The following is a 13,737-nucleotide window of genomic DNA, read 5'->3' on the forward strand; positions in this document are numbered from 1 at the left end:
AAAGTGCTTGTAGGACTGAAGGGGCTGGAAATACCGCCATTCATAGTTAAGTGGGAAGAGGAACTGGGAAAGCAAGAAAAAGATCAAGACGTGGGCAAAATACTTAATTGATGACATATACCACGGTAATAGATAGTAACACCACAGAAATGAATTACAAATGTCTAGCACGCTGGTATATAACACCTAATAAGGCACATAAATGTCAGAAGGAGGTCTCACGATTATGCTGGCGGGGATGCGGTGCAATGGGAACTATGGCCCACATATGGTGGATGTGTCCAAAAAAATCTAAAAATATTGGAGAGAAGTGTTGCAGTTAATCAAGGCGATCACCAATATATAGAAACCAGGGGAACCTTGGAGGTGTTTGTTTCATTGGGTTAGTATGCCAACTAAACAATACCTGAAAACAGTGGTACTCCATCTAATGAATGCAGCCAAATGTCTAATACCACGACAGTGGCAGGAGACAGAAAGCCCCGCGATGGGGAGTTGGTGTAAGAAAATAAACAACATTTATAATATAGAATATCTTAGGTTCTGTGGAGAGGAGGGAACGGAAGGTTTTGAAAACAAGTGGAAGGTCTGGATAGAGTTTAGGCAGACAAGGAGATACGTAGAAACGATGGGAGCAGATGAGGGAGAGGGGTTGGAAGACACGGCAGACGTTGAGTAATAAAAGGCGAGAAGAGAGGGGGGGGGGTTTGGGAGGTATAATAGCTGCAAATTGTGATGGTGTTTGAAAAGTGTTATTTTGATATATATATTTGTTATACAGAAAATCAATAAAGAAATAAAAAAAAAAAAGAAAAAAAAAAAAAACAGGCAGCAAGGAGGCAACCACCACTGCAGAATGCTCTTTGGAGGGCAACAAAAAATATATACAAGCCTTTAGCAATCCCAACACTGAATTTCCACGAAGTGCCAGCGGCAGGATAACTAGTGGCAGTCACCTGTCTAAAATCAGCCTAATGCTGCGTACACACGAGCAGACTTTCCGGCAGACTTGGTCCGGCGGACCAGACTCTGGTGGACAACTCGATCGTGTGTGGGCTCCAGCGGTCTTTTTTTTCCCAAAAGTCAGACGGACCTAGAAATAAAATCTTTCTGATGGACTCAAGTCCGGTCGAAAAATCCGCTCATCTGTATGCTAGTCCGACGGACTAAAACTGACGCTAGGGCAATTATTGGCTACTGGCTATGAACTTCCTTATTTTAGTCCGGTTGTACTTTGGTGTGATTGTGTGTGTCCAAGTCCGTTGGTTTGAAAGTCCGGCGGACGTACGCTGCCAAGTCTGTCGGAAAGACTGTCGGACCTAGTCCGTCGAAAAGTCCGCTCGTGTGTACGCGGCATTAGGCCACCTTTGCTTGATTTTACAATCCTAGGAGCTGTATGGACAGCAGATATTCAGGCACAAATAATGAGCTTTTGATCCTAGACGCTTCTACAGACGGTATTGAAAGATAATGGAGAGAAGTTTATTGCAATACTACATAAAAGCAGCTTTACATTGTGAACACCAAGCATGTATGAGATGGGGGGGGGAGAATAAAAAACTTCTTGCATAAAAACAATGCATAAACACGGTCATCATTCTACATGATATCTATCCTTTGGGTCCCCAGTCTCTGCTAGTGATCTATTTTTACAGTCTGGTGCACTGGTATTTTGGCTGCCAGCCAGCCCTCTTATTTTAAAAGATTTTAACAGTTATCTGTTGGCCTTCTCAGGTGCTGGTAATGCACTCACTTAGCAGATGTGTAAGAAAATGAAATAGGCATTCGACTTCTAAACTGTGATGTGTATAACAGATTGGTCGACGCAATCTCTTCCACACATGACTATTAAGTTGTGTTTGTTAGAAGGCGCTTATGTAGGTCTGGTGTTCATTTACTTAGGCTGGCTTAGTGGGAGGAAATGCTCTTGGAACAGACAGAATGCAGTAATTCACACAACAGACAGCTTTCTCAGGCCTGCAACCTGACTCTCTAATATTGATGGATGAAGAACAAGTGACAACGCTACATTTAGCAGCATCTGACTGCTTCATTGTGAAAAGCAAAAGGTTGCAGGGATACAGATCAAAGAGCAATGGTGACAGCGGAAAAGGTGAAAGGGATTCAACAAAGATTTGAACTTCGCTGCCAGCTAAAGCTAGAATAGATGTTAAAGGGTGAGGTCACCTTTTCACAAAAAATGAGAAGGTAAACTAACACCAAACATCTTTACCCTCTGGACTCCGCTGCACACAGAAGCCCTGGAGTGAGAACAAAATGGCATACGGGCCTAGTGCATTACCAAAGGCTAGTATGGCTGAAAAGACCAGACCCAAGTGACAGGGAAGTCCTCGTAAGGTGTCGTATAAACATGACCTTGGAGTCACCGAGACTTACCAGCTAACACGTTTTAAGGGTCGAACCTTCTCCTTTAGAGCAAAAGTTTTTCTCATCTTTTGTTCTGAGGAAGAGGGTTCACGTTCCTTGAAAAGTGTTAGCAGACAAGTCTCGGTGACGCCAGGTTTGTCTTGATATGGCATCTTACGAGGACTTCCCTGTCACTTAGGTTTGGTCTTTACAGCTGTACTAGACTTTTGCGAGTATGCACTCATTACTTTTTTGAATAAAGTTTTAACTGGTAATGCACCTTTGTGCCTTTTTGTTCTCTCTGTACGCTCTATATCACAATTTCCCAATCTAAAGAGGGCAGCATCAGCGCAGGCTACCAGAGTGTGTGAAGAAGCGATATGAGATATGGCACATGTCACACACAAGGCCTATGGGCCAAATCCGGCCTGCCAGGCCTTGTCATGTGGCTCTCGCACTCAGTTTTGCAGCAGGAAACCTCCAGCTGTCACCTTCCGATCCCACTCCCTGCTGTCACTTCTAAACACATAAGCCTTCTGTGTTTACTTGGGACAGCTTTGCTCTCAGCGGCTCCCAGAACTAACAGATCCCTGCATGCAGGGACAGATCTCCAGAATCTGAGAGAGAGCGATCTCCCTGCAGGGTGAGGCAGAACCTCCTACACAGGGAGGTACTAGAGCCAGGCTAGGTAGGAGAGAGAGATGCAAGGAAGCTTTGGGGGTGGGGGTTTTTGAGCTGCACATTGTGCGCAACGCGTTCCTGAACCCCGCACTCTGTGTGCAACGCTCTCCTGAACCCCGCACTCTGTACGCAACGCGCTCCTGAACCCCGCACTCTGTGCGCAACGCGCTCCTGAACCCCTGCACTCTGTGCGCAACGCGCTCCTGAACCCCGCACTCTGTGCGCAACGCGCTCCTGAACCCCGCACTCTGTGCGCAACGCGTTCCTGAACCCCGCACTCTGTGCGCAACGCGCTCCTGAACCCCGCACTCTGTGCGCAACGCGCTCCTGAACCCCGCACTCTGTGCGCAACGCGCTCCTGAACCCCGCACTCTGTGCGCAACGCGCTCCTGAACCCCGCACTCTGTGCGCAACGCGCTCCTGAACCCTGCACTCCTGAACCCCGCACTCTGTGCGCATTGCGCTCCTGAACCCTGCACTCTGTGCGCAATGCACTCCTGAACTCTGTGCGTAGTGTAATCCTCAAATCCGCGCTCTGTACATAGTGTAATCCTCAACTCCGCGCTCTGTGCGTAGCCTAATTCTCAACTCTGCGCTCTGTGCGTAGCCTAATCCTCAACTCTGCGCTCTGTGCGTAGCCTAATCCTCAACTCTGCGCTCTGTGCGTAGCCTAATCCTCAACTCTGCGCTCTGTGCGTAGCCTAATCCTCAACTCTGCGCTCTGTGCGTAGCCTAATCCTCAACTCTGCGCTCTGTGCGTAGCCTAATCCTCAACTCTGCGCTCTGTGCGTAGCCTAATCCTCAACTCTGCGCTCTGTGCGTAGCCTAATCCTCAACTCTGCGCTCTGTGCGTAGCCTAATCCTCAACTCTGCGCTTTGTGCGTAACTTAATCCTCAACTCTGCGCTCTGTGCGTAACATAATCCTCAACTCTGCGCTCTGTGCGTAACATAATCCTCAACTCTGCGCTCTGTGCGTAACGTAATCCTGCTCTGTGCGTAACTTAATCCTCAACTCTGCGCTCTGTGCGCAACGTAATCCTGAACTCCACGCTCTGTGCGTAACATCATTTTTCTTGAGCTTTTCTTGAACTAAAGGTGCCAACACTGACTAACAATAAAATCCTATTAATTTGAATTGATGATATTAATTAAAAAGTTAAATATATTACAATTAGATATAAAAATATAAATATTTTTTAAAAACTGTCATTTTCGGTTATCGGTTTTCGGCTAAGTGCATCCTGCATTTTCCGTTTCGGCACCAAAATTTCCATTCGGTGCACCTCTACTCTGCACTCTGTGCGTAGCGTAATCCTGAACTCTGCACTCTGTGCGTAGAGCACTGCAGATACAACCAGCCCTTTGAGGACAGACCATTCACTTTGATTGAACAGAGCTCACATTTGGAAGCAAAAAAATGCATGTGCTTCAACACAACGCACCTCAGCAGTTAGGTCTGAACCTAGACTAATAGGTAACAAAGGGCAAAACATGGTGGTCCTAAGTAACTTCACAGTGATGGCAGATTACAGAGGACTTGTCTGTGGAGTAGCATTTGGAGATACTGGGCAATGGGCACATTACTCACTAAGTACCTTCTGACAAAATGACTCAATAAAATTAAATTACACAGATTTGTAGCTCTACTGCGGCTTTAGTGTTACATTATTGTCTTAACTGTTGTGCCCGGAGCTCAGTTTTAAAGCTAATGGTATCCACTGTTAAAATTACCTAAGCAGTATTGGAAAATATTGTTATCTAGGAAGTGACCCAGTGACCTTTGTAGGAGCAAAAAGGATTTTTTTTCTCTGCATGGCAAAATTGGCCAAAGTTGCCTAGGGTTTTTTTTTTTTTTTTTTTTTTTTTTTTACCAACTTCGCCTAAAAAGCTGAAATTTGTAGACAGACAAGTCTTAAGGTTCGGTTCCAAGACTAAATTCACACATCTGCAGTTGGTGCGGCTCCAGTTTGCACTGGCACAGCAGCCCATTCATTTGAATAGGCTGCTGTAGTTATGAGAAACACAGGAAAAAGGTCGTTGCACCTTAAAAAAATAGCAGCCGCATAGAAATTGCATTGTACCTTTGCCTCATGCAATTTCCCCACACCTGAATGCGCAGCATTTTCAGATGCATAGGATGTCATTAAGAATTAATGGCACCCCACACGTCTGCTGAAAAGCAGTGCTTTTTGCCTGCGATTTGGGAATGCGTGTCATTAACATGCCTTCCCGCACCTGCATTTATGTAAACCTAGCCCAAGATTTCCAACAGGCTGAACGGTAGAAATCTATCAATTCCCCATCCCTGCTGGCAACTGTATCCTGACAGCTGGCACCTGCAGTTGTCAGGATATTTGAACAGTGGCTGCATTTGATTGAATGCAGCCGCTGTCCTGCTGACAATTTTCTGCCCAGCTCCTTTGATTTTCAATTTGAAGAATATCAGGTGGGATCGTGCTGACAGGGCCACCTACAGCTTGAATTTGAGCCAGTTTATCAGGAATCGGCTGAAATTTGCTCCTTGGCTAGCTTAGGTGCATTGCACATACCTCCCATAGCACATGGGAAAACACTTCCTGGAGTTCTTCTTTAAAACGTATTATTATCTTCCTTATTACTTATTATTTTCTGTAAACACAACAAAAGGTGCTTATTAAAAAAGAAGGTACAGAGCTCAACAACATCTATGTGCAATACACAGTAACCAGACTTTTTATTACAGTAGTCAGAGATGAATTCTCATTAGCTGCGGTAGGTTACTATACTTGCAATGTCATACTGCAGAAGTGTGAGTTAAAATAGAACTCCAGGCAAAACTTTTTTTTTTAATACAGTTAGAAGGCTGTTCTTAGCCCTAAGGCTCGATTCACACCTATGCATGTTGCTTTTGGAGGTTTTTTTTTCATGCTTGCCACGTTTTTGAGCAGCGTTTTTGCGGCGTTTTTGCTGCGTTTTTGCCGCGATTTGCGTTTTGCGTTTTTTTTTTTTTTTTTTTACAGTTTTTTTTTACAGTCTAAAAAAAAATTTTAAAAAAATAAAAAAAAAAAAAAAAAAAAAAAACGGCAAAAACGCATCAAAAACGCTGCAAAAACGGTGCACTTGCGTTTTTGATGCTTGTCCATTGAAATCCATTACATGCAAAACGCTGCTTTTTGCATGAAAAAAAGTCCCCGACCCTTTCCAAAAATGCAGAGAAACAAAAAGGCATTGATGTGAACATGTTCCATAGGAACCCATGTTAAAAAATTCCCGTGCATTTCTGCAAAATGCAAAATGCATCAAAAAACGCGCTAGTGTGAATGGAGCCTTAATCACACCTTTGCACCGTATCACTTGTTGCTCAGAGCTCGAAAAAGTATGCAAGCTTCTTTATGGCAGAACCATGTCTGTTTGGTCCCATAGACTTTATTGGGAGCATTTGAAAAATGCATGTTTATTTGCATTTCTCAGGCGCTTCCTTTTAAATGTCTACATAAAACAAAAAAAAAACAAAAAAAAAATTGTCTGGCTATGTTAAAAATGTGTGAATAGGGCTGTTGTCTGTGTGTAGACGCAGGAGATTTCTTGCTTCCTGTATTGTCACTGTGGATGTGATCACAATCTATCAGAGGCAGAGCCAGCAATCCAATCACATTGTGAATGTAGACAGGTTAAAAACCCATGTTTACTTCACACTGCTCCTAAATTTCCTATTCCATTCATAAAATGCAGGCATTGGTGTGGAGCCAGGCATGTCCTATGGAGTGTCCTCTGCATAAACTTGCACAGATCGCTCCGTCCTTGAATTCCATAGAGTGTTGTTAACGCTCATTAGAAATCTGCCTCCCATCCGTGTAACCAATGTGGCAACTTGTGATAAATGCGTCTATGTGCATGAGCAGTTTTTTTTTCATAAAACATGTGTTTTTCCATCAATGTACCAGGGTTACCTATACTATGGAAGTGTGAGTGTATGTGTATATACTGTATATATATGTATATGGTCTTCAAAAATTTTCCACACTGTATTTTTTAACACACATACTGTGACTGAAAACGCTATAACTGAAAATTAAAATGCTATTACAGAACCTGCTAAGGCAGATCCACTATGTTAGAACCGCTATGACTGAAACGCTGTGACTGAAAGTTGTGACTGACGCGCTATGACTGAAAGTTGTGACTGACACGCTATGACTGAAAGTTGTGACTGACACGCTATGACTGAACGTTGTGACTGACACGCTATGACTGAAAGTTGTGACTGACACGCTATGACTGAAAACGCTGTGACTGACACGCTATGACTGAAAACGCTGTGACTGAAACGCTATGACTGAAAATGTTGTGACTGAAACGCTATGACTGAAAATGCTGTGACTGACAAGCTGTGACACACACACCCACATAAACAGGACAAGTATATGCGCAAAAAGTCAGTGCTACACACACACACATAAACAGGACAAGTAAATGTCCAAAAAGTCAGAGCTACAGGTTTAGCAGAATTCCTGTCAGTCCAATCGTCAAGGAGCCCAAATGGCAAAATCTTCCACCTTGAACAACCCAAAATGGAACACTGTAGGTAGTCACCAACTCGAGCCACCAATTTGTGCACTAGAGCCTCGCTGCCCTCTTCAATTTGAGGAAAAGCCGGGACTTTAAACAAACATATGAAGAAGGCGCACCAGCCTAGTGCATTACTGTATAACTTGTTTGTGAATAAAAAATATAAACTGTTGAACTCACAAAAGGACAGATAAGGAGCTCTGAGGAAGAGGGCTTGTCCCTTGAAAATACATTGGCTGTGACCTATCTGATGGTGATGCATTTGGTGGTGATTCGTTTTACGTTACGCCTGTGGAGCTCTGAGGAAGAAGGCTTGTGCCTCCAAACGCATCAGTGGTGCCCTATCTGATGGTGATGCATCTGGTGGCAATTTGTTTTTATGTTATGCCTGTGAGCTCTGAAGAAGAGGGCTTGTCCCTTGAAATGCGCCAGTTGCGCCCTATCTGATAGTGATGCATCTGGTGGTGATTTGGCTTATGTTACACCTGTGAGCTCTGAGGAACAAGGCCTGTCCCTACAAACGCGGCAGTTGTGCCTTATCTGAAGGCGATTTGTTTTATGTTATGCCTGTCCTATTACTTCATTGTGAGTGTAATGGTTTATATTTTTTATTAATTAAAAAGTGATACAGTAATGCACTAGGCTGGTGTGCCTTCTTATGTTCCCACATACCCCAACAGAAAGAGAAATGAACAAATATGTAAATAACATTTATTTGCTTCTCAAAACAAAACGGACTGTCCTCATCATTATACAAGCCACTGACACACTAATGATTTCTTCCTCTCTATTGCAGCAGATAAGATCACATCGCAGGAAGCCCTCAAGCAACACATCATCTCACTTCTGACAACATAGAGGTTTTACCTGTTCTCGCTTTGTTTGCTGTTCGCAGGTGGAGGCTGCAGGATTGTCTGATTCCCTTCCATCTCCACAATGCATTTTGTATTCAAATCCAGTTCTAAATAAAAAAAATTTTAAAAAGTTTTGATCAATAAAGCACTTTCAATGCATGCATTCAGTTAAAGTATACCTAAAGCTTGAATGGATTAGGTCTTTTATTGTCATCTGTGTCTCAATAGGAAGATTTCCCTTGATTTCCTATCCTGTAGGCTCAACAGGAAGTGTGAGGGATATAACCACTTAAGGTCCTTTTACACTGATCGGTTTTTAATGCGCTTTTGGGGTTAAAAAAAAAAAAGAAAAATGCATGAAAAATCCTATGGAACTCCTCATACTGCAGTTGCGATGCGCTTTGAAAAGTCCTGCATGCTGCATCTTTGGTGCAGTTTTTCGAAAAGCACCTTCCATTGTAAGTCACTGATTGGATGCTGAACAGATGCTGGTTTTCCTGCATGCCCATTCGACAGAAGCCAGCTATTTGGCCAGACAGGCTGGTGTACACAAGGGCCAAATGTCAGCCGGTTTCTATTGAACTGGCCGATACCAGCTGATATTCGACCTGTGTGTACCAGGGTTAAAGTGGTTCTAAAGACAAAAGATTTTTTTTATCCTAATGTATCTTATGCATTAGGATAAAAAAACCTTCAGAGTGCAGCAGCCCCCCTCAGACTTACCTGAGCCTCATCTCGATCCAGTGATGTCAGACGAGAGCCTTGGCTGTCCGATACTCTCCCTCCTTATTGGCTGAGATCCAGCAGTGGGCACCATTGGCTCCCACTGCTTTCAATCAAGGTCAGTCAATGAGGAGAGAGAGGGGACGGGGCCGAGCCACGACTCCATGTCTGCATGGCTTGGGTGCCCCCATAGCAAGCTGCTTGCTGTAGGGGCACTCAGCAGGAGGGAGGGGCCAGGAGCGCCGGTGAGGGACCTGAGAAGAGCAGGATCTGGGCTGCTCTGTGCAAAACCAACTGCACAGAGGAGGTAAGTATAACATGTTTGTTATTTTTAAACAAAAAAAGAAACTTTAATGTCACTTTAAAGCTTCTTTCATGCTAATAGCAGTGCTTGCCTTCCCCCCTGAAGAGCTATCTGCAGTGGATCACTTTCCAGGGGAAGGCGAGAGGAAGTTATACTTAAGCATCCAAGAGGCGATACTGTTGAAGTGGGGATTTTGCATTGTGAGACTGCTTTGCAACTGTGAGCCAAACGCTGCATGGGGGAGTTTGACAAGTGGTGCCACCTGTCAAACTCGGCCTTAAATTTGCCGCAAACCATCAGAGCCACAGCAAGGTGTATTCACCTGAGTAGCACCATATCCACTTTTAGGTGGGTGGTTGGGGGCAGATCAACAGCCTGTTTTTACCACCCCGCTGGACCACAAAATGAAAGGAGCCTATTGGAGACACAGACAACAATAAAAAGTGACAACGGTTCTAACCCCTCACTATTTATCCAAGTCTAAGAGATTAGTTTTGCCTTGAGTTATTCTTTAGTTATCTTGTCAGGACAATCTCATAAGTCAATAGGCAAGTTCACTATTCTCCCCCCAGCACATCATGAATGAGAACTAAACTGCTGACCAACAGAATCTTTGCAACTTTGTATCCTGTGCAAACATAACATTGTTCTCATCTCTAGGGGTGAACTGACCCTGCTGTTGTAGTCAGGCCTGTTAAACCAAATGTTTCTCTACTGAAGCCGACTTGTGAGCATGGAATCGAGGTTGGCCCACATGGGCATTCATCAGCAGCGAATCATCTGGCTGTCTGCTAAGCTGACCATACACTCTACAATCTGATTGTACTAAAGATATAGGATAAAATTAAACAACGCGCTCGGTTTGTATCCAATCAGGCAGGCCCTCAACTACCATCAATTATATAGTTGAGGGCCTGCCCGATTGGATAGAAATTGATACAAACTATGTAATTGATGGTAGATCTATAAGGAGATTGTACAATCAGACTGTACAGTGCATGGTCACCTTAAAAGCAATGGGACCCAATGCATGAACTGTACCACTCTGCTTATGGACCAAACCAACTCTCACACAGTATAAGTTCTTCCTTCTCACCTCCCAATGACAAGAGACTGACCCCATGGCACAGAGCTGGATAATCTCTGCATGCGACAGCATTCTGGTAGCCATAAACGGGCCGAGCATTGGGCTGTCACATCAGGGACAGGATGGGGCTGTTAAGGAACGTCCTATCAGTGTCAAAGCTGTCCTGCTTGGGAACGAAAAGCAGAATCACCATTAAGGAACATTTGTCATTGGTGCTGCGACCTCAGCGCTGTAAAATCTTGGCACTGGGACTGAAATGTTCTAGGGATTATATTATATATACAGGGGTTCATTCAGTTTTAGGGAGGAGGTGAAGGGTTGAGTAATGATTAGTGTAAAGTGTTATGGCAGGGGTCTCCAAACTTTCTAAGCAAAGGGCCAGTTTACTGTCCTTCAGACTTTAAGGGGGTGGATGGAGTGGCCAGTGGAAATAAAAAATGCCCCAGCGTCAGTGGGAGTAAAAAAATCACATAGTGCCTGTAGTCAGCAGAAGGAGGAATAGTGCCCCATGATTGGTATTAGTGGGAGGAATATTGCCCCATCATTGGTATAAGTGGGAGGAATATTGCCCCATGATTGGTATTAGTGGGAGGAATATTGCCCCATGATTGGTATTAGTGGGAGGAATATTGCCCCATTATTGGTATTAGTGGGAGGCATAGTGCCCCATCATTAGTATAAGTGGGAGGAATATTGCCACATCATTGATATTAGTGGGAGGAATAGTGTCCCATCATTGGTATTAGTAGGAGGAATAGTGCCCCATCAATGGTATTAGTGGGAGGAATAGTGCCCCCATCATTGGTATTAGTGTATTAGTGGGAGGCATAGTGTCCCATCATTGAAATTAGTGGGAGGCATAGTGCCCCATCATTGGTGTCAGTGGGAGGAATAGTGCCCCATTATTGGTGTTAGTGGGAGGAATAGTACCCAATTGTTTATATCAGTGGGAGCAATTAGGCCTAATTGATGGTGTCAGTTGGAGGAATACTGTCCCATCACTGGTGTCAGTGGAAGAGAAAGAAAGAAGAAAAATGTTGGTGTCAGTGAGAGGAATGGTTCCCCACTGTTGGTGTCAGTGAGAGGAATGGTTCCCCACTGTTGGTGTCAGTGAGAGGAATGGTTCCCCACTGTTGGTGTCAGTGAGAGGAATGGTTCCCCACTGTTGGTGTCAGTGAGAGGAATGGTTCCCCACTGTTGGTGTCAGTGAGAGGAATGGTTCCCCACTGTTGGTGTCAGTGAGAGGAATGGTTCCCCACTGTTGGTGTCAGTGAGAGGAATGGTTCCCCACTGTTGGTGTCAATGGGAGGAATAGTGCCCTGAGGGCTGCATAAGGGCAAACAAAGGGGCTGCAGTTTGGAGAGCACTGGGTTAGGGGTTTGAGAGAAGGAATATGATTTAGGCCATGTTCACACATTTTCTTTGGAAACATGAATTCATGTGTCATCAAAGACAATTTTATAGATGTAGCCTGTTCACGTGGGAATTGCGCTGCAGTGTGTTTTGAAAATAGCTCAGGTCCGTTTATTTTTGTCTGCTATCATGCATTTTGAGGCCCATAGAAGTGAATAAGGAGTCATGAAAATGCATGTGTGATATGTTCTGCATGTGCTTTCAGCCCCTAGTTACAAACATAAATAGTTCTTTTTATTGGTCAACATGAAAATCGCATAATTCATGACAACCCATTAAAAATGCATGTCTCTGTTAGAAAAAAAAAAAGTACATTGAGACACACTGAAAAATATGTGGAAAGTGGAAATGCGAACCTAGCCCGATAGTCAGGATTTGGGAAAGCGTTAATGTTAGATATACGTTAACTGCTAATAGTCCCGTTTAAGGGTTAGGGTGAGTTGGGTAAAATCCTAGCATATGTCTATTGTAAGGATCAGGAGAAGAGGAGGGATAGGTGAAATGCTGTGTGTCTGACTAAAGTGATTGTTACCCCAACGTTTCATATTCCTGAGATGTGCCTGTGTACAATCACTTTAAGGGTTAAACGCGGGGTTTCGGTTAACTATCTTTAAGTATTACGTATTAAGTTAATTAAGGGTTAATGTAAAGGGAAAGAGAGGGTTTAAATACTAGTGTTAGTTTAAGAGAAAAGGGTCAGGATTTGGGGTTCAGTAGGTAACAGCTAATATGGAATATTAGGGTTTAGGGTTCATTTTAAGGATCGGGCTAAGAGGAGGGCACTGGATTTGATTAGGGGGTTAACTTTGGGGTTTAGGTGATGTCCAAATCATATGTATTTGGATAACTGTCAGGTGCAGGCTAAAAGGAGGGATCCGGATTTAATTTAGGGTTAACTTCAGGGTATGTCCAAGGCGTATGTATTTGGATAACGGTTAAGGGTTAATTTAAAGGGGCAGAGTTGGGTAGGAGGTCAGAGGTCAGGGACATGGAAGCTCACACTTGTTTTCCTATCAAACACTCAATAACTTTGGGGAAGTTGTGTGATGTCTCCAGGAGGAATGTCCCTGTAATGTCCCCATCCTCACCCCTGACATCCCATGGCAGGTCTCCTGTCCCGGCACACAAGGGGTTCCTCCCCTCCCCCCCATAGAAAAGCTCATTACCTCTCCGGTTCATGGGCCGGACTCTGACGGCCACTTTCACCTTGCTATCCGACATTTTACCATCCGATCACAGGGGGCGATCCTGGGTGATGAACACCCCCCCTCCACCGCGGGGGGCCACACAGTCTCCGATCCGATCAAGTCTTCTTCGTACAGATCGTCACATCGGACACGATCACTCCATCAGGTAGACGATCCATCCCGGAGCACAGATCCCTTCCCCCCTCCTCCTCTATGTCCTACAATGAGGAGAGGACTCCCAGCCCTGATCCTGACGCCATTTCCATCTCAGTGCAGGCTGGAGCCGTTCTATGGCTGGGCTGCTGCTACTGCCAGGCCGCCCCTCCCTCCTCCACCTCCTCCTCCTTTTCTGGGATCCCTCCATCCCTACAAGGAGGACACAGGATGCCACCTACAGGACACTCTGCCCACCTGTGCCATGGCACGACTTCCCTACTACGGGATACCATGCAGCATCCTCAACTTCTTTATTTATCTCTTCTTTATTGTTACAACTTCTGATTGCCAGATCAGAGATCCCAACTGTCCCTGATTTCGAGGGACTGTCCCTGATTTGAAGCAATGTCCATCTG

General features: G+C 44.5%; 1 protein-coding gene across 5 annotated transcripts in view; it reads right to left on the bottom strand.

Annotated features, from left to right (window-relative positions):
- Positions 1-13,513, bottom strand: part of KIF13A (kinesin family member 13A) — a 322,375-nt gene extending 308,862 nt beyond the window's left edge. For 4 of the 5 annotated variants that reach the window (XM_073631119.1, XM_073631117.1, XM_073631118.1 and 1 more), the window contains exons 1-2: positions 13,145-13,512; positions 8,465-8,558 (exon numbers count right to left, since the gene is read on the bottom strand). In XM_073631119.1, the coding sequence (XP_073487220.1) occupies positions 8,465-8,558; positions 13,145-13,199 (149 nt within the window). In that variant the 5' untranslated portion in view covers positions 13,200-13,512. Of the gene's footprint in view, positions 1-8,464; positions 8,559-13,144 lie in introns of all 5 variants that reach the window. The other variant, XM_073631120.1, reaches the window with a different exon arrangement.
- Between the last annotated feature and the right edge of the window lie 224 nt (positions 13,514-13,737).

Source organism: Aquarana catesbeiana, linkage group LG05, assembly GCF_042186555.1.
Source record: "Aquarana catesbeiana isolate 2022-GZ linkage group LG05, ASM4218655v1, whole genome shotgun sequence".
In the NCBI taxonomy this organism is placed as follows: Eukaryota; Metazoa; Chordata; class Amphibia; order Anura; family Ranidae; genus Aquarana; species Aquarana catesbeiana.